Genomic DNA, 20825 nt, shown 5'->3' on the forward strand with positions numbered 1-20825 from the left:
ATATTTTGATAATGCACTTCAAAATAATCCATTTCCTTTGTGAGTCTATGTTTTGTTTTATGCATTTAAAAATATTATTCTGAGACCGGCCCATAGGCTTCTGGTGCCAGCCTGCCACAGGCATCTGAGGAACTGAAGGCTGCTGCCAGTTTGATAAACGGCAGCTTCCTAGGCTTAGTTTAAAAGAAACACAGAACACAGAGGTTTTTCTTTCTCTTCTTCCTTTCTTGTCAAATAGTTATGGAAGAAAATGGCCTTTGCTATTTTCCCCTGAAAAGTGGTACATGAGCGTGGGAAAAACACTGGAGAAAAGAAGGAAAGGGAAGCTTTTCTCTGTCCCCCTGCGACAGAAAGGCAGCCCAGGCCCTACTCTGTTTCCTGAGGCACTTTGTCCCTCTTTGTTTACGTTTGCATAGATACTTTGGGCAGTGTAAGCCACACCCCCACAGGGTACCCAGCCCATCTGCATCTTCTTGCAATGTAAAACTTTCATTCATAAATTATTCCCATTGTGGTAAAACATATATGACATGAAATTTCCCATTGTAACCACTGTTAGGTGTACAGTCAGTGGTTTTAAGTGCATTGTTGTGCAGTCACCACCAGCCATCGCTAGACGTTTTCGTCTCCCCAAACGGAGGTTCTGCACATTAAACACCAACTCCCCAAATTCACAGTAACCGAAGTAGAAGGGGGCACCTCCTCCCCGCCCCGTCAACCCTCATTCTTTCTGCCTGCCTGACTGTGATTAACATAAATTGTCACTAACTGGCTTTGGTGCTGCAGTGAATGTGTGTGGTAAATGGTTCAGACGTACGTGCTTCTCGCAGGCGATCGCACAATGCCTGCCTGCCCTCTTCCCTCCTCTTCTAAAACCTAAGTTAGCAGCTGTCAGAGCAGCTGCCATCTTGCCAGCCCTGGCAACCTTGAAAATTCATGCAGGGCACGGTGACTTTCCATTTCCTGAATGTTAAATGTAGAGAGCTCATGGTGGGGAGACGGGTTTAACACAGGGCTGTGTTAATGTCTTCTGCATGACCGATTTCATGTGAGTCTGCTGGAACTCAGACTGTCTACCTCCTGCTTTCCGGGAAAAATTCCACACTGGCTTCCGCCTTCCTCCTTTTGTGATGCTACATAAACAAAAGGGCAAAGTGGGTTTTTAACAAGTGTACCTTATTTTTACATTGTGGTGACATACACACACCATAACGTTTTCGATCTCAGCCACTTCTAAGTGTGCAGTTCAGTGGCAATAAGCATGTTTACCTTGGTTTGCAACCACAGCCACCATCCATCTCCAGAACCTTCTCATCTCCCCAAACTGAAGACTCTGTCCTCATCAAGCACTAACTCCCCTTGCTTGTCTCTAGCCTAGCATCCACCATTCTGCTTCTGTCCCTGTAAATTATGAGGCGTGTCATACAATCGGAGTCATACAGGATCTGTTTTCGTGACTGCTTTATTTCACTTAGCACAATGTCCACAAGGTTTATCCAGGTTTTGGCACGTGACAGGATTCCTCCCCGCCTAGGTCTGAATAAAATATGGGTATACCACATTTTATTTATCCATTCAACCATTAGTAGACACTTGGGTTGAGTCTATCTAAAAGGGTAAATTATTTGTTGCATTTAATGTGAATTATTTGAAATTTTAATGTGGGTACCTTTTATCATTATATTATCGGGTATTATTAAGCCAACATGAAGCCTCTAGCTAAGGTAACTTGGGGCGACCACTGGGGCGTCCCACCCTCCCAGCCGTACCCTTTTCTCTCTCTCTGTCTTCTCCTGGAGATGAAGATGCTGAAAGTTAGAGATGGAGCTATAAAAATACATGTAGGACATATATTTCAAATAAATAGAATTTTAGAGCTAAAATATTTGAACATATTTATCTTTTTATTAATAGAGTTAGTTGCATCACTGTGGGCAGATAATTTCCCCTTTTTCTAAAACCTACATAACATGGAAGAGTCTCTTCGCCCAAAAGGAGAAGTTCAGGAGCTTCCATTGCCTAACACTGCTCTCTGGAGATGCAGTCACCTCTCCTTATCTGGCTCTCAAGTTCAAGCCCAGCCATGTACATCATAACTCTCAACAAGGAAGTAACCAGGCACCTTATAAAAATAAGTGTTGCAAAGTTCAGGCCTCTTGTTCTAGAAAAGTAATATGCTTACTTCCATTGGAGCTGCATGACTTAGAATCCCACATGCATGTTTAGCAAACATGGGTTTCCCAACACGAAGCTGTCCAGAGCAGGCTGGGAGTCCTGAGCTGGGTGCAGGGAGGGGAGAGGTGGAAGCTCTGGGGTGCGGCAGGAAGGCAGTTGGGAGGGGCAGGTCTGTCTGGGGCAGAAGTGAAGACCTACATCCCTTCCTAAAATGTGACTGGGTGAGTTAGATTTAGCTTGCATTCTATAGACCAAACCTCTTCACTGCACTTAGACTCAGCATTGTACTTTCTAAACAATGGTTATGAATAACGACTCATTGAATCCTTGAAAACCCTGTGAACTAGGTGCCATTATCTCCCCCATTTTACTGAGACCCAGAAACCAGACGTGAAGATGCTCCCAGGGTGGGCTCCTCACCATCACTCCCCAGGGAACAATCTTACTCTGGTAACAACAATAAGAACTTTTCACTGGACTTAAGTGTGATTCCTTCTCCCAGTTGCTTTCTCTGTTAATCTCTTATTGTTCAAAATTAGATTCTAACCTTCAGGAGAGAGTGTCTGGTGGGACTTGTAATTTGTTTCCCTGGAGGCGTCCCAGCACTAGTCTCTGGGTACCTTGCAGGTAGTTGGAAATGCTGTTTAAATTCCAGCCAGTCCCAGAGTCCTGGGCTGTATTATCACAGTGCAATCCCTGACTCACACAGCCGCTGGGTCATCGCTATTTTCCTAGTGGGACAGCATCCAATTCAGGAAGAAAAAGGATAGATCAAGGACACTGTAGAGTTATAAGGATAATGCAATTCTGACGTTCTGACCTGAAAGGAAATCAGCAATGTGAGTACTGAAAAGGAGCAGACGGTATTTGTGCCTACGTGCAGATTAGGTATATGCCGAATCCAAAAAGTCACTTTCAAACTCAGAGTTCGATAAGATAGTGTGCATTAATATAAACAAAAATCCAAAGCATTGCTATTTCCTGCCATAATGATTTTTTAAGTAATGGACAACAGAGAAGATCCAGATCCCACACAAGGTTGCTTGAAGGAATAAAGGAATATACAGGGCCTATATGAAGAAAACTATAATAATTTACTGAAGGTCATATTCCTTTGAAAAATAGAGAAAGACTTTGTTTCCAAATAAGAAGACTCCATGCTGAAAAGATGCTGGCCCCTCCCCAAATGATAGGTATAGATCAGCGGTTGTCAACCTGTGGGTCACAACCCACAGCAACTGTATTAAAGGGCCATGGCATTAGGAAGGTTGAGAACCACTGGAATAGACAGCCAGCTCTCCCTACCCCTTGGTTACACATCCATGGATTCAGTCATCCGAGGACTGAAAATATTTCGGGAAAAAAATGGATGGTTTCGTCTGTACTAAACATGTACAGATTTCTTTCTTGTTATTATTTTCTAAATAATACAGTTCAACAACTATTTGCAGAGCATTTACATAGTTTTAGATATTATAAGTGATGTGGACATGATTTAAATATGTGGAAGGACGTGTGCAGGTAACCTGCAAATCCATGTACTGCATGGTTTTATATCAGTGACTTGTGTCCATGGACTTTGTGGGGAAGGGTGGCCCCTGGAACCAATGCCACGTGGACACCCGGCTAGATAGTGCAATTCAAATAAGATCCCAGTTTAGGGGGAAAGGTTGGTTGAAAGCTTAACAAACAGACTCTGAAGTTAATCTGGAAGAATAAATGGTGAGACCAGCCAAGGAGTCTTTGAAAAAGAGTAACAAGAGTGATTTTTAACTTTTTATAGCTTACACGGTATTTCTTCAAACAAAATCTTACCTCCCCTGTTCAAATACATTAGGTGGGTCCTTTACTGCTTCCTGAATCAAGTTCAAGTTCCTTAAGGAGAGTATTGTAAAAGAGCATTCTAACAACAACTAAGGACGTTCAAAGAGCAAGAAAACCCTCACAGACCCACCAGTTTGACAGAGCGGCCTTTGTGTGCCCTGCCTCTCCTTCCAGCCTTTGTCTCTGCAGACATCTGCACGTAGTCACATCCGAGCATCCTTAGTCTAGGGACCAAGAGCGCTGACAGTGTGGCTTTGGGAATAGCAATAAGGCAACAGCAAAATTCTGGGTTCAAGGGGACCAGCTGCCTTAAAGACAGCAGAAGCTCCCTGAGTGCTCCAAAACTGCTGACAAAAGCTTTAAACCCAGTGCCAGCTAATGAGTGACTTAGACCAATAGGTTTTAGCCGGTGTGCTGCAGCACATGTGAAAATTTTAAAGATCATTAATTAAATTATTTTTAAAAGAAATTAAAGACTTCATGAAGAAGACCACCATGGCAATTGCAACAACAACAAAAATAAACAAATGGGACTTCATTAAACTGAAAAGCTTCTGTACAGCTAAGGAGACAATAACCAAAGCAAAGAGACAACCTACACAATGGGAAAGGATATTTGCATATTTTCAATCAGACAAAAGCTTGATAACTAGGATCTATAGAGAACTCAAATTAATCCACATGAAAAAAGCCAACAATCCCATATATCAATGGGCAAGAGACATGAATAGAACTTTCTCTAAAGATGACAGACGAATGGCTAACAAACACATGAAAAAATGTTCATCATCTCTATATATTAGAGAAATGCAAATCAAAACAACCCTGAGATATCAGCTAACCCCAGTGAGAATGGCCCACATCACAAAATCTCAAAACTGCAGATGCTGGCGTGGATGTGGAGAGAAGGGAACACTTTTACACTGCTGGTGGGACTGCAAACTAGTACAACCTTTCTGGAAGGAAGTATGGAGAAACCTCAAAGCACTCAATCTAGACCTCCCATTTGATCCTGCAATCCCATTACTGGGCATCTACCCAGAAGGAAAGAAATCCTTTTATCATAAGGACACTTACTCTAGACTGTTTATTGCAGCTCAATTTACAATTGCCAAAATGTGGAAACAGCCTAAATGCCCACCAACCCAGGAATGGATTAACAAGCTGTGGTATATGTATACCATGGAATACTATTCAGCCATTAAAAAAAATGGAGACTTTACATCCTTCGTATTAACCTGGATGGACGTGGAAGACATTATTCTTAGTAAAGCATCACAAGAATGGAGAAGCATGAATCCTATGTACTCAATCTTGATATGAGGACAATTAATGACAATTAAGGTTATGGGGGGAAGCAGAAAGAGGGATGGGGGGGTGGGGCCTTAGTGTGTGTCAAACTTTATGGGGGCAAGACATGATTGCAAGAGGGACTTTACCTAACAATTGCAATCAGTGTAACTGGCTTATTGTACCCTCAATGAATCCCCAACAATAAAAAAAAAAAAAAGAAATTAAAGCTTTTTACTCTTTTTTTGATCAACATAATTTAAGTGTGCCACAAACGTTTAACTGTAGGTTCAAGTGTGATATGAAATGAAAAAAGGCTGAAAAACACTGGCTTAGACTCTACCTACAACTTCCCTAACCTGCACACAAATTGTAATTCCAGAGCCCCTGGTCTTGCAGGAAAATCATCTGTGTGCAGTAAAATCACAGCAGACTAGAAGAGACTGCTCAAGTTCTCCATCTGGGTACCTGCTTGTGCCAGACTCGGGTCCCCTGTTCTCTGCAGTCCCCTGGGCAGTTCTGTCTGGTAGTTCTGTCTCTCCCCGATTTACACAGGAAGCTGGGAGAGGTGATGGGATCTGCTTGAAATCACAAACTAGCAGGTAGCAGAGCTGGACTTCAAGCCAAATGATCTCCCAGACCTCCGCTTTGGGAGTCTGGGGGCCTCTGCACAATCCCTTGCGCACCGGCCTGCTCTTCAGTCAGCCTTCTGAGAGGTGATGAGAAGCAAAGCTCAGTTTTTTGAACTTCTTTCTTCAAATGTTCTTTCAAGTGACTTCTACAAGCACACACTTGGCCTTGGCATGACCGCACCTCCCTGCCCTGTGGCCCTCACCTTCCATCTTTCAGCGTTCCCCAGGCTGACTTTCTCGCTGTTTCTTCTTTTGAGTTCTTACTTGAAAAAAGAGGGCAGCAGATATCAGGCGATGCGTTCTCATACTTCCATGGTGACTGTCATTTCCCTGCATGTTTTGCTGCAGCTCCTGCGGGCACAATTCATCTGTATAAGCTGAGAAGTCAATGCGCTTTAATGTGTGGGTACCTTGAATGCAGGTACAAGTCCCTCTAGATCTGAGGGCCATTTAGCCACGTCTGGAGACATTTTTAGTTGTCACAATAGGGGTGGAGAGTGCCACTGGCATCTAGTGGGTGGAGGCCATGAATGCCGCCAATCACCCTGTGATGGATGCACAGGGCAGCTGCCACAACAAAGAATTATTTGACCCAAAGTATCCATGGTGCCGAGGCTGGGGAACCCTGCTCTTTACTTATACCAGAGTTTGCCCATATATGCAACCCCGCATGTGATACCAACCTTGTCACTGAAGTGGTCATGAGGGGAGGGGTTTTCAATAACATCTGAGTAGCTAAAATCCAATCTGATGGTCAGAAGCAGCATCTGGGAAGGCTCTGGTGGGGGAGGGATGCCTCGCCCTTCCCTTATTGCAAAGGCAGCTGCCCCATGAGGTGTGGGGTATAAAGGTGACGTGGTCAGGAGTGGCTATTTGATCTCCAGTTATTCCAGAATTTCCACTCTGATGCCAAACATGTCTCTCCAGGCTGCTGCTCCCTGCTGTTCCTCAGGCTCCCTTTGAAGGTCATCTAAAATCCTCATTTCTCAAAGGTAAAGCTTTTGTATGTTAAAGTCTTTTCTAAGTTAGCAAACCCAGTTCCTATGAAGGGGTGATAAGGAAACAGCTCACAGTCTGGCCTTTCCCTGTGGTCTGATGACTTTTCTTTAAACTACATTTCAGGGTCTGCTGGGTAAGCCGGGAAACCCTCCTGTCAGTGTGTGGGCATATTTTTAGTGTTATGCTAAAGTGTGTTTAGTTTTTATTTTCCTCTAGGGAAACTCATTTTCCTGGAAAGATTATTTTAGGGATGCTATTTTAGGAATTTCTGTACCTTAGGTTGGAAGGTTGCTCACTTTTTCTGATGTTTTTGTCTGTCTTTCAATTACATAGTCTGTACCTAAGCTGCATAGCTACAGTGATGCCCTTTAAATTTTTTAATCTTCCCTGTTTGCTATAGTACTGTTTAATTTCAGGTTATAAAGTCCTGCATTCCCCGTGCTTCCTTTTTGTGAATGACGTTTCTCAGTAACACCTGTAGAATTTTTATGCTTGTAGCTGGTTGATTTCTGGATTTTTCGGGTAGTAAAGATTCATTTCATGGCTCTGATTGTGTTACGGACATTCTATCTTTTCTAGGATATTAAACTAATAGGCAGGATTCCTGACACAAACCCCAAAGAAATGATATCTAACAAAATACGTAGCTTTCTTTTTAACTGAAATTGCCATTTTCCATTCCTAAGTATATATTGAATGTTTGATTTACTTGTCAATGGGGTATTCTGCTAGCTATTTCTACAATTGCTTAGAGTAAAGCCCATGTCACTCTCTGTTCTGATCAAGAGCATTTTAAATGGGCTATTCTGAAAACATACATAGATTCTTTTTCTTGGCGTTAGAATTGACTTAGGGGGACTTTTCAGAGTTTGCTTCTATGCGGCTGAAAAATACAAGATGAATTTTAGTTGTTTTCAATATATTTAGAAAGTAATTGGTAGATATTTTCAGTGCATCATGTCGATGGAAAAGAGAACTTGATTTCCTAAGCAATGCTTTATGGGATGTGTCTGTGGCCATTTCTTGATTACCATATATAGAGGATGTTTCTGTGATTACTCTGGATGGACTAGGAAAATAGATGCACTTAGGACTGTTATGGACTTATTCTTGGTACTTTTGGAGATGAACCTAATTGCATAGTAAAATAAATTATAAATTATTTTACGTGTGGGCTAGATTTAGTCTCTTGGCAACACTATTTGACTCATGGCGCTCCCTGGAGGGACTCAGAGCTCAGATGCTGAGCACCTTGGCTCTGTGTGCCGGGGTGTGCACTTCAGCTGGGTCTGGTGGGCTCTGAGGGGCTCTGTGGGCCGGGGTGTGCACTTCAGCTGGGTCTGGTGGGCTCTGAGGGGCTCTGTGGGCCGGGGTGTGCACTTCGCTGGGCCTGGGGGGCTCTAGGGGGATCTGTGGGCCGGGGTGTGCACCTTGGCTGGGCCCGGGGGGTCTCTGTGGGGCTGTGTGCACTGAATGCGCACCTCGGCTAGACCCGGAGGTCTCTGTGGCAGGTCCTTCACTTTCCGCTCCTCCTGCTTCTCATCCTCCCTCAACTCTGCCACCCAGTCCCTACACAGCGACAGCTACTTCTTGTTATCTGCCCTCTCCTGCCCACTTTGGTTTCTCGTTCCCATTTAGCTCAGAATCAGATCGAGTCCTGAGTCAGTCAGTACACAGGGCCAGTACCCGGCAGCTCCTTCTCCTGCCCTCCCCCTCTCCCTGTCCCTTATTCCGCAGCCTCTCAGGCCTCTCCGACCTCTTTTCTCAGTCTTCTTTTAGCCTCCAGCAAGCTTGAGTCTCTTCCATCCTTGAAAACCTACAAACAAATCTCCCCCACCCCAACCCTCCCCTTGGTCCTGCCTGACCCCCAGACTGTGGCTGCCCTTTATTATACAAGCACAAATCAATGAAATGTCTGTGTGTTGAATTTTCACAATAGAATACAATAATTAATGTTTTCTAGTTGCGAATTAAAGACATTCTTGACCTATTCTCTTCACTCTGTGGCTTCCAGGAGCCAGTTTTCTACTGGCCTGTCTCTGCCTGGGCTGGTTCCTTACGCGGTTCATCCACTTAATGTAGAAAGCCCAGGTTCCTTCCCTCAGGGTCTTTTCCGTGTGTGCAGGCTGCCGGTTAGTCATGATCAGTACTCCGTGCTGAGGTGCCTGTGGGCCTCCACTGAGGCTCTCTGCCCCCACTTCACATTCAGTTCAACCAAGAATCAAGTTCATTGCCTTCCTTAGACAATCCAAAGGTATTTAAAAAAACAAAAACCTGAAAACCTATTAGATGAAAAAGAAGTGCGGTGAATTCTTAGGTATTAGGTAGTTATGCCAAAAAATGAAATGCTAAAAACATGCTATTTTAAGAGTTTCCATTTCCAACTGCTACAAAAATATAAAATATTTATAATCAATGAGAGTTAGTAAATACCCATGAAAGTTCTCTGTTTTATTAGGAGAATCATTCATCCATTCATCCAACCATCTACCTACCCGCACATCATTTATAAAGAAATAACATACAGGCTCGGCGCCTGTGGCTCAAGCGGCCAGGGCGCCAGCCACATATACCTGAGCTGGCGGGTTCAAATCCAGCTGGGGCCCGCCAAACAATAATGACACTGCAGCCAAAAAATGGCCGGGCGTTGTGGTGGGTGCCTGTAGTCCCAGCTACTTGGGAGGCGGAGGCAGGAGAATCGCTTGAGCCCAAGAGTTGGAGGTTGCTGTGAGCTGTGATGCTACAGCACTCTACCCAGGGCAACAGCTTGAAGCTCTGTCTCAAAAAAAAAAAAAAAGAAAGAAAGAAAGAAATAACACACAGTGGAAACATGCTGGCATTCGGGAAGAGCCCACTCATCATCTCAGGGGTCAAGTGAGGGGTGGGGGGTGCCTGATCCTTGGACAATGAAGCTCTGTTGTGTGTAAAGCCTGGCACAGGCTAGAGATTCACTCACGGTTGCTTTTCACACACTGTTGCTCTGGTGCTTCTGTCCACAAGCAGGACCCTGGCCTGAAGGCCAAGGTGACTTTGGGCCTGAGCCGGCTGACCATGGGATACCACTTTCTGTGCTTTGCCAATGCCCCTGGGGGAGGTGGAGTTACTAGTCCAGCCTAAGATCCAGGAGTCAGCAAGGGCATTCACCAAGCCCACCTGCTGAATGCCTATTCCCAGCGAGGCTCCCTGGATGGCTGGGAGAGACACCTCAGTGTAAGGCAGTGTGCTGGGTGATTTCCATTATAATGTGATAAGGGCTTAGACTTCTAGTGGAGACTTGGATTAAAAACCTGGCTTCACTCTTCTCACAAGCATCTGTGGACAAGTTCTGTGATCTCTGTGAACCTTAGCATGTGCATACAGCACTTTGTGAACTGAAAGCTGCCATGTAAATTTTGGGTGGTTATTTCATGAACCACATTTATAATATGACACATTTTTAGATATTAGCTGAAAGGATCCAACTAAAGTAATAACATATATTTAAGCTCATGGTTTGTGCAACTAATTTAGAGATGTTTATTCTGCTGAAATCAATATGGCTAGTGATTCATCTTCATGGAAAACAGACGCGAAGGCTGTGATTTAGAAAAATGATTTAAATGTTAGTAACCTGACTAATGGCAAGACTGAGAGCCACTCTGTCCTCCCATCTGGCTATGTGCTGTCACCCTGTCAGGATTTGTCTTTGTGGTCCCTGCGTGCGGAACCAACAAGTGGGAGGCGAAGCTAATGGGCCTCACAACAGACGGATGCCATGGAAACAAAGTAAACCAAGGGTGGGTGTGGCCCTAGACTGGTTAAACATCCTGGCCTTTGCTGGTTAGCTATGATTCTGAAGTTTCTGGAACAAAATTAGACTGTTTTATTTTTTATTTATCTTTCATTCTTTGCTGAGGAGTCTCTTGTACTTCTGAGAACAGATTTTTAGATTTGGGGCCTTTAATTTTCATTGAGAGCACAGAGGAAGACAAAATTATGTGACAACCATCATAACTTTTAAGAATGCCCAAGACAGACTTTTCACAAAACCTAAACTGCTTTCTAAGTACAAAGACTTGCGGTTTAAATGGTGACCTCAGGAGGTCAGTTCTATGTGTTTGCAGGTCACTAACTGCCTAGAAACTTGGGGGAAGGGTCCAGAAATTTAGAGTCAAATTGTTGGAAGTGGCTGTCCATGAATCACCCTTACCAAAAGAAGGAGAAAATTGAGTCCTGGTCACTGACCTTACAGCTCTTCGTATGAAACCTCAGGGCCAGATGGACGGCCACCCTCTTCCTGAGGACCCCCCCTTAGGCCTTTCAAAGGTGCCCTTGGGTTTTTTCTGGGAACCTTCCTAAGGACAGAAACTTGAGGCTTCTGTGTGATTGTTCCAGACTCTTAGGTGATTTTAGTTTGGTCTTTGTCGAGGAAAAGGATTTTATATTACTCTGCCAAGCTGTGGTTAGAGCCGTGAGAGCCAGGAATAAATCTGTGTACTTCAACATTTCCCATTCCACAACATGTCGCCTTCCACAGCCACAATGCACATCTGACTTTTGAGCAGGCTTTCTTAGTGTCCATTAATAGGTTCCAGTCACTGGTTCACCACCCTCACGACTGACCTTGATGTAAGCTAAAAAAGGCCAGGGGTTGGGGGGATTGAAAGGGGTCTTCGAGGAAGAGTCATTAGAGAGTTATTTGTATTAAAATCAGCAGAAGCCAAATGTGAACTCCCCCACGCTTTATTCCTGGGGTCCCCGGGATCCAAACAGTAACACCAGCTTACAGTACACACTTTGACATTAGTCCTAGACTGAGACGGTTCTGAGATCAGCCACCTCACAGGACTGGCTGGGCTAAAACACAACTAGAATCAGCATCCTCCCATCTAGAAGGGTGTTAGGATGGTAGTTTTCTTTAACAGGCTACCTCTAAGTGGAATCAGAAGTCAGCAATTATTTTATCAATGGTGGTTTGTTCTTGGGACTCAGAATGGTTGGCTAATTGCTTCTTATTCCACAAGTATCCTCCTGGCACAGTCCACCTCCCTGCCATCCTCTGCAGTGACCCCCCCCCATGGCTTTTTTTGGGGGGAGGGGTTATTTCTTTTCTGGACTGCCTGCAGGTCTCTGCCTGGCTCATCCCGGTTCTCAGCCATTTTAGTCTGTTGACCAGCTTCCTTCCTGCTGTGGAGGTGGCCTGGGCACCTACCCTGGGCCTCCCTGATGGCAGAGGGGAAAAGAAGGGACTTGCGCGGCAGCAGGGCAGGCGTTGGCTTTACTTTGCTGGGATTATACTAGCCTGCACCAGGCAGGCAGGACCGCTCACCTGACGTCCTCACCAGAGTTCACGTGTTAGGGCCACTGGTCCTCACTTTTACAGTTGGCACCGTCTTTATCACTGACATGTGACTCAAGACACAGGAGCTAAATAACTTGCTCAAAATCCCATAGTTAGTGGCAGAGCTGGGAACTGGACCAGATGGCTTAATTCTGGAGCCCGCTTTCTTAATCCTTTCTCTATGGGGTTTTCAGGTGCTGATAACTAGCAGTTGAATGGCCCTTTGCAGTTTGGAAATCACCCCCTGTATCAGTTACAGGTGTTTTCAGGCTCTGCCTCAGGGACAGGCAGAGCAAATGAAGCCTGTCCTGGTGTCTTGCTCTGGGAGATGTGGTCGAGAGGTGTTGGGTGGTGAATAGTTCTAGAATCTGCCAACTAGATCTAAATATCCAAACTCAACTCTCAGTGACAAGACTATTTTATGTATTTTTTTGAGACAGAGTCACTTTGTTGTCCTTGGTAGAGAGCTGTGGTGTCACAGCTCACAGCAATGTCAAACTCTTGGGCCCAAGGGATTTTCTTACCTCAGCCTTCCAAGTAGCTGGGACTACAGACACCAGCCACAATACCCAGCTATGTCTAAAGATGGGGGTCTCCCTATTGCTCAGGCTGGAAGACTATTTTCTTAATTGGCTATCATTCTTGTCTGTGAAGTTGTTACTACTAGTAAAATTATAACTTCTTTCCGTGACAAATTCCATAAACTCCCACAGGTGCTTATGTAGAACGGTTTAAAATTATTTTCTTTAAATCACTGAATTTATAGAATTAAGAATTGTTATACCAACGTTTGGTAAAAGTGTTATAACAAGAAAACAAGCTGTTAAAGGTAGGCATTTCATTCTCATTGAAAGTTACTTGTGTGAACCTGAGATGCCTCCTAAAGTTGGCGCTCCGTTCATCCTTTCAGCGCATCTGGCCCTGACTCCGTCCAGGCCTTGGCTCAGCCCCTCTTCTCCTCGTCTCCGTCCCCTGCCCCTCGCAGCCCACCCTTCTCGCTGCCCTCCCCGCTCCCCACTGCGAAGCCGGCCACGCGCGGCAGAGGACCGGGAGCTGGGGGACTGTGAGATTCACATGGGAGTCCGTGGTCTCTCCAAACTTCTGGGGTCTCCTTTGCAGACAGGCCAGGCGGTTCTGCCCAAGATTTCTGTTTTAAGCATTTTGAGCAAGGAGGTCGCCTTTCTAAGAAGGGCCTGGTCAGGAGAGGGGCCTCCTCAGTGCCAGGCCGCTTGACCTTCTGATTACCGTCCGCGCCCCGAGAGGTCAGGAACCATTTCGGTGCTTTGCCCGCTGGACTTTTATTTTAAATTACCAGAAGTGCCTGCCGAGGGTCGGGCCGCTGTCCCGACGCCTGGACGGTGCAGACCCCCGGCTTTGAGGCGCGGAGTCCAGCTTGTGCTCACCCTGCAGTCCTGGAAGCCCCTCTTCCCGGGGGACGCGTCAGGCGGGCACCCCGCGGAAGGCGCTGAGTTAGGACGAGGCCTCCGCGGCCGGAGCAGCTGAATTCGAACTGAGATTGTCAGACGTGCGGGGCGGGAACGCAGCCCTCGCCCCGCCCCCGGGTGGCCCCGCCCCGCCCTGTACTGGCTCCTCCCCCGGCGGACCAACCCCCAAGCCGACCCCTGCGGGGGTGGAGTCCTCCCGCTGCGCCTCCAGCCGCCCTCCTCCTGCGGACCCCGGCCCCTGCGTGAGGGCGGCTGGGCGGGGCCGCGGGCAGGGCCGTGGGGGGGGTGTTCTTTTGCCCTTTCCGGTTGGGCGGTGATTGGTAACTGCGGAGCCGGGTGCGGGGCGGAGCGCGCGGGGACCGGGCGGGCACCTCGGGCTGGTGCGCGCGGAGGCGGCCCCAGGCTCTCTGCGCCCTCCCCGCGGTCCCTCCCCGCCCGGCGGGGCCGGCGGCCACCTGCGCCCCGCCCCTGCGGCCGCGCCCGAGCCGGGAACTGGGAGCCGCTCCCCTGGCGAGAGGGCTCCTCCGCGTCCGGGAGCGCCGGAGTTGTCGCGGCGCGGGGCTGGTCTCCGTGGACGAGGTCCCCGCGCTCTGGGATGCGACCGCGCTGAGAAGTGCCCGCCGCGGACGCTCGGAGCCGGCCACGCAGAGGGTCCTCTGGCTGTGCGAGGACTTGGTCGGTAGCCGGACAGGATGACCAACCCGGCGGCCGCGCAGAACAAGGAAATAGACTGTCTGAGTCCGGAGGCTCAGAGAGTGGTAAGAAGGAAGCACGTTCCGAAACTTTTCTGACTGCGGGCGGTCTTTGTGGAGTTTCTGATTGTTCTCTGGTCCAGGGCGGTCGGAGGGGGTGTGGGGCGTGCTCCGCCGAGCTGGAGCCCCGCAGATGAGCGCCCCAGCCCGAGGCGCACGGGCAGGAGCGGGCTCTGTTCTCCGTCGGCTTAGTGTCCGGCAAGCGGCGCGCTGGAAAGCACATTGGACTGTAGATGCCGCTTCCAAGGACGAAGAAGAATGTGGTCTCTCCCCTGTGTCGGTGGGGATGGTCTCCTGACAGGCCCTGGCCAGCTGGTGGGCTCTGGCCAGATCTGCGCCTGGTCTCGAGTTTCACGCCGAGCTGCTCCGAGGGTATTTACACCGTGCAGCGTCCGGGAAAGGTCCTCAGAGTCGGCGCCCTCAGCGCGAGGCCGGCACCACCCTGGCCGGGGCGCACTGGAGCTCTGATCTTCTCTGCACCTTAGAACCACCTCCCCCCAGGACCCTAGACCCAGATCCACCGTGGCTGGTCTCCGAGGGTCCCCCCGGCCTGGGCATCCTCCTCAGCACCCAGCATTTGGATCAAGGAGGTCGGGGTAGTTTGGCGTTAAAATCGGGCAGGGAGGTTGATAATTGCCCATTCCTTGCAGCTGCTGGTTGATTGGGAATGAGAATATTTAAAAGTGAAAGGATACACTTTTGAAAAGAAATATTTTATGGAGTTCGCACATAAAGACCCTGTATTTCCACTGTATCTAGTCTTCAGGAGACTTTGATAAAACAGGAGGCCAAAACAATCGCTCCTTCATCAGGAAGTAGTCCTCTACCGGGTATTTGTGGAAGGTTCAAGATGAGTAAGACTGCCCTGCCTTTTAGAGCGCTTAGTAGGAAATGCCAGAGAGAAGAGTAATAAATTCTGGTGAATGTACACTGAAAATTCAGCTCCTTGCTTGTCAAGTGGTGTTGGTTTTTAGTGTCCATTTTGGTGTGCTTTTTCTATGACCCAGGCTACAGGTCTGGCTGTGGACCAGGTTTTTGGTTCCTCCCCTTTGACCTCATTAGTTCCTAGGGTCCTGCAACTTGCAGGAAGGCCCTCAAATTGCTATCAGGAAAGGGCTCTTGAAAGAAGAAAGGGCCAGAATGCTTCAGGGAAACGCTGGTGTTTGCCCAGGAGCAGCCTGAGCAAACCATAGATGGCCAGAACAGGGTGGATGTGAGGAGGGACCAACTGGCTGGGCTGCAAGTCCTTCATGGAGGCCAGAGTAAACACTGAGGTCTGGATGTGGGGAAGGGAGGGACAAGCTGGTCAGAGGAACATGCACAGGTCTGGTAAGACCTAGGCTGGCAGGGACAGTGGCTACAGCGTCTGTTACCAGAGGCCTGGTGCTCCTCCCGGGCCTCTGCCCTCTCACGAGACGCTCAGAGCAGAGTCTGGACTGGGTCCAGCTGACCAGGTGCTTGATCCCCCCAGGCTCACTGACCCTCACCCCCAATTCCCAAATCCAATAATCTCTGAAAACCTAGAGCTTTGTGTTTTGTTTTGCTTTTATAAGTTTGTGGCAGAATTTTGGCAGAGAACTGTCCTGACGGAAAGCTATTTTTAGTCTCTTAGTGTGAATGTTCGTGCATCTCTCTGCGGCCTTGTTAATGTATTTGACTAAGAACTGCTCCCCAGGGTTGTACCAGAATATATGGTGTGTGCACCTTATTACCCTTACAAAATCTTTTTCCATGTTTTTACATGAAATTCTGAAACACATTTGGTCCCAGAGGTTTCCAGTAAGACACTGTGAACCTGTAAGAGCCTTTTAAAGTAAATAGTAGCACGAACATTATTAGAGGGAGCCTGGAGAACAGAAGTAAAACATGGTCCCTGATTCTGAGACTAATGGTCTGATTGGAAAGGAAATGTGTTGAATGAGGGCCAGGCAGGGGCTGGGCGGGTGTCAGGAGGGGAGTCGTGCAGCGCCACCCTGGGCCATAGGTTGGGTATACCAGCTAGAGACTAGCAGAGGGTGTTTCACACTGGTGCCAGTTGTGTTTTGCATTGTGTCCCTGGATCCTGGGACAGGAGTCTCCAGTGGAGGCTGCATTGGAGTGAGAAGACAGCTGGGTCACAGGAGAGAGTAGATTTGGAGAGCTCTACCTCAATATAGCAAGACAAAAGCCTGATCCCAGCTTTTGTCTTAAGCAAGACAGCACCAGCCCTGGACTGGTAGGAGAGGATCAGCTACTCAGGGTGGAGGAACTGCATTTCTCTAACTTTTGTAACTTCCCCATGTTTGTGAAGGGTTGTGTCACCCCTGGTCTCTTTCCACATGCTGATTAGCGCTCAGCACTTATAAATGGTACCATCCCAAGCAGAAGCTGTCAGGGTACAATATGGACATGGCCTACCAAGTCCCATCTCATTGTATGCACCTGTGCTGACATCCCCAGGTCTTGGAGAGTGGTAATGTTGACACGGGTGGAGGTGGAGTCAGCACAGGGTGGCCAGCCCTGATGTCGCTCAGTCTGAGATGACCAGCCCTGGAATCATATAGTTTGTTTTAGACACGTCATTTCCCTGAGCAGTTAAGAAATAAAAATAGAAAATTGGGTTTTTTCTAATACTCTTAAGAATGTCCTACTGGGGCAAAGATGGAGACTAAATTTCTCTTTTTCTTTAAGAGTTAGTTTCTGTTCAGCCTGAACTAATATCACACAGCGGAAGCCTCTTTAGCAAATTTCAAAAAACCTTGCAGTCTCAACTGCCACTTATGCTGAGCACAGGAAGTCAAGTTATTTATAGACGCAAAATCGTTTTTCAGCGAAGTTGATTGGTATATTACCTGATTAACATGTGGTTCTTCTAAAGTCCCTACTGAATCAGGAGACTAAATGTTAGTGCAGTGTTTGCTCCTCAAAAGGCAAGTGTTCAAGAGGAATTCTTATCCCTAAAAATGAGGGCTGCGTGACTCAGCACAGGAATTGTTTATGACTGGTTACTCATATGCCAGTGTTTCCAAAATATGTGTTCATATTTTAAAGCTTAATCTTGGAGTCCCAGAGTCCATAACATTTAGAGTACTAGCCTGTTACCTCTCAATGGATGCCCACCATGGGGTGGGAAGAAGAGGGATTTTTTTTTACCTTACAGTTTTTACTGGAGACCACCCAAATTTTAGTATGCTTTTAACGAAGAAACTCATTTTCATGGAATGAATTTTCTAGAACTTTCAATATTCACACCATCTACATAAAATTAACTAAATACAATTCTCTCTCCCAAGCATCTTAAAACTGATCTTGTCTACATCCAAGATTGATTAAGAATTTCCATGTATGTGATTGCAGACCACCACTACAACCACCTCACTCAGCTCATACTCCAAAACAATAAACCAAACAAACAAAAACCCCAGCACCACTCACGGTGTCTTCTGAGACTCATACCTTCATTCCTTTGGGAGAGGGCCAGTGTTTCAAGTGGCTTCTCCTTGATACTGTAACTTGACAAATTTAAAAACCAGATAAGTAGTTTTCCCTTGAATCAAAAGTACAACTATTTTGTAGTTGAAAAGTAATTTTTCTTTCTTTTTTTTTTTTTTTGTGGTTTTTGGCTGGGGGTGGGTTTGAACCCGCCACCTCTGGCATATGGGACTGGTGCCCTACTCCTTGAGCCACAGGCACCTGTGGCTTAGTCAGTAAGGCGCCGGCCCCATATACCGAGGATGGCAGGTTCAAACCCGCTCCGGCCGAACTGCAACCAAAAAATAGGTGGGCGTTGTGGCGGGCGCCTGTGGTCCCAGCTACTCGGGAGGCTGAGGCAAGAGAATCGCTTAAGCCCAGGAGTTGGAGGTTGCTGTGAGCTGTGTGATGCCACGGCACTCTACTAAGGGCCATAAAGTGAGACTCTGTCTCTACAAAAAAAAAAAAAAAAAGAAAAGTAATTTTTCTTAAATTACTAATGAGGATCTACTTTTAATTTAAACCAAAATGTTTCATTTGTATGTTTGTGTAATGGAGATTATTAAAGTAACATTTTGTATCCTCCTGTCTTTTTTAAGTGGCAAGCAAATGTGTAATTTTCCTAGGGGAAAAGGAATCAGGATTGGGCTTTTGGTGTGGGTTGGGAACACGCACCTGCCTCTGAAATTTCCCCAAGGGCACCCTTTCCTGTGGTTCTGCTGGGTGGACACCCCAGCACTCCTGTCTTCTCCTTGTCCTTCTAAACTTAATAGGAACTGAATTTGTACTGTTACATTAGTACCTGTCACGGAAAACATTGTGTAAGTTGTAAAGTAGCCAACATTTACCAAACCCCTGCTGAGTCAGCCTAGCAAATGTCTGATGTGGAAGTTTTCCCTGACCCTTGCCATAACCTCATGGGGGGGGCAGATGGTTTTGTCATCTGTGTACAGATAAAGAGGAAACTGAGGCTCAGAAAGGTTAGGGGACTTTCCAAGTCCCCACAGCTGGTAGGCAAGGGAGCCAATTCAGACTCAGAACCACTGGAATGGAACTGGTGCAGATAACTGCCACCACTGTATACAGTGCTCCAGGCAGGGCCTCACAGGTGAATGTGCTGCGGGAGTCAGCATTTCTTTGCAGTCTGGGGTCTCACACCCCCATGTCAGGACTGAAGGGTTTCCTTGTAGGAAGGCAGCCTTTAACAAGGACCTGAATCCTTGCTCCTGAGTGCACACTGACAGGCTTCATCCCATCAAACTTTCTGTATCTGGTAGCTTTTAGACTGGAGCTCATTTGATGAATTTTATTTTTCTAAGTAAGGTAAAGAATAGTAGAAATGAAAGACTGTAGAACTTCTACTTTGCTATTTTTGTGTCATACTAACACTTAAACTATTACTTACATCAACATAGGTATACCCAGGAACTGCTGTGGACTTACAGCTTTTTTTTTTTGCCTGTTGTATAGCACCTCCCTCATCGCAGCCCAGGAGATAGGTTCACTGAGGAGAGAAATGACGGCCCCTGTGTGTTTTATAGCTGGCACCAGGAATGCCCATCAAATACAGGAAAGCTCATCAATAGTTGAGTGCTGCCCTGCTACCACTGGGGCATTCAGCCTCATTCTGAAAGGGAACAGTTTAAATATTTTGTGAAACCATAAAGGTGAGGGGTGTTAAGAACAATCTTGGGTAGATCAGGCAGAGAGAAGTGCTGCTGGGAAGGGAAACCACCCTCCCGTTCATTCCCGCACAGCCCTGTTAGTGGTGTCATGGCTCTTGAAAGAAATATAAAGATTCATTTCTTCTCAGGGAAGAAAAAATGTCTGAATAGCTAGAGTAGACATTAATTTGCAGCGTTCGTGTTACTCAGCACCAGGGTGGGTGGCTGCCAAGCCCAGGCCCATGTTGTGAAATTTGAAAATGTATCAGTCGTGGCTCTCAATAAGGGATATCAGTCATTTTGTTCTTGATTAGTATGTTTGTTATTTTAGGATGTGAAGTGATTTAAAGATGTTTATTATTCTGAGAAGGGAAGTTAGGAGATTTCCAGGAGTGAAACAGGGAAAAAGAAGTTTGTGAACAATCTCAGTGCACATTTAATTATTAATTACTTAATTCACCTCTGGGATAAAGACACAGAATTTCAGACTATAAACTCTTAGAGATTACACAGGTGTAGAATTTCAGAGAAGGAAACTTTTAGAGACTGTGTTCCCCGAGCTTCATGATGAGGGCAGATATTCAGAACTTAATTACTCCAGGCTCACGTAATTTATTAAACAGCAGAGCCCGAACTGGTGGGTCAGGTGGGGTCTGCAGGTTCCCCTCTGGACAGTGTCCCTCTGTGGAAACTCAGGTCCCTACTGATAGGCTGCAGCCACAGCCTAGAGAGAGAGAGTTGGACCCAGTGCTTCTGGACCTGTCCACTCGGTCCCCCAGTGCATAGGCAGTAGGACAGCTCCTGGGGGGCTGGGGGACTGGGGGCCCGGGTGGGAGCAGCCTCGCAAGGTGAAGGCTTCCTTGGAGGGCTGCTGTTTTATCACCAAACTTCATGATGATTTACTCTCCTCTGTAATTCGTCTGAGTTAGTTTTGATGGGAACATAGGTTATAAATAACCAGTTCAGCTTTAGTCTTTAACTTTATGTCTTCCAAATCCTTACCTCCACTTGGTGGAAGGGTGCCCTGCTTATCTCGTGGCCCAAGCGCTGGCCCCAGACCTGCTCTCTAAGATGTGCCCAGGAGAGTTTGTCCAGTACAGTTTTGTGCACAGCTTCTGCACTGAGGTTCTGTAGCTGTGCTTCCCGACCCTGTCAGACCCAATACCCCTCTACATCAAGTTCATTAACTTCCTCATTACTAACTGGAAATGAAATTCATAGGTGATAAAATAATTCATGTAATTTCAACTCAATATAACCTTTCTTTAAAAGAA

At 46.7% G+C, this 20825-nt stretch overlaps 1 protein-coding gene across 48 annotated transcripts in view; it reads left to right on the forward strand.

The window, feature by feature from the left end:
• The window catches only part of LRRFIP1 (LRR binding FLII interacting protein 1), a 156360-nt gene that overhangs the window by 60667 nt on the left and 74868 nt on the right, over window positions 1-20825 (forward strand). For 2 of the 48 annotated variants that reach the window (XM_053596579.1, XM_053596603.1), the window contains exon 2: window positions 6849-6913. The exons of 40 other annotated variants lie outside the window; for them this stretch is intronic. Coding sequence is in view for 6 of the 8 variants with exons in the window: in XM_053596568.1 (XP_053452543.1) it covers window positions 14378-14443 (66 nt within the window). In the remaining 2 variants the exon portion in view is untranslated. Of the gene's footprint in view, window positions 1-6848; window positions 6914-13914; window positions 14444-20825 lie in introns of those variants that run through there. 6 more of the 48 variants (XM_053596568.1, XM_053596597.1, XM_053596601.1 and 3 more) reach the window with 6 other exon arrangements.

This window comes from Nycticebus coucang, chromosome 7 (assembly GCF_027406575.1).
Source record: "Nycticebus coucang isolate mNycCou1 chromosome 7, mNycCou1.pri, whole genome shotgun sequence".
In the NCBI taxonomy this organism is placed as follows: Eukaryota; Metazoa; Chordata; class Mammalia; order Primates; family Lorisidae; genus Nycticebus; species Nycticebus coucang.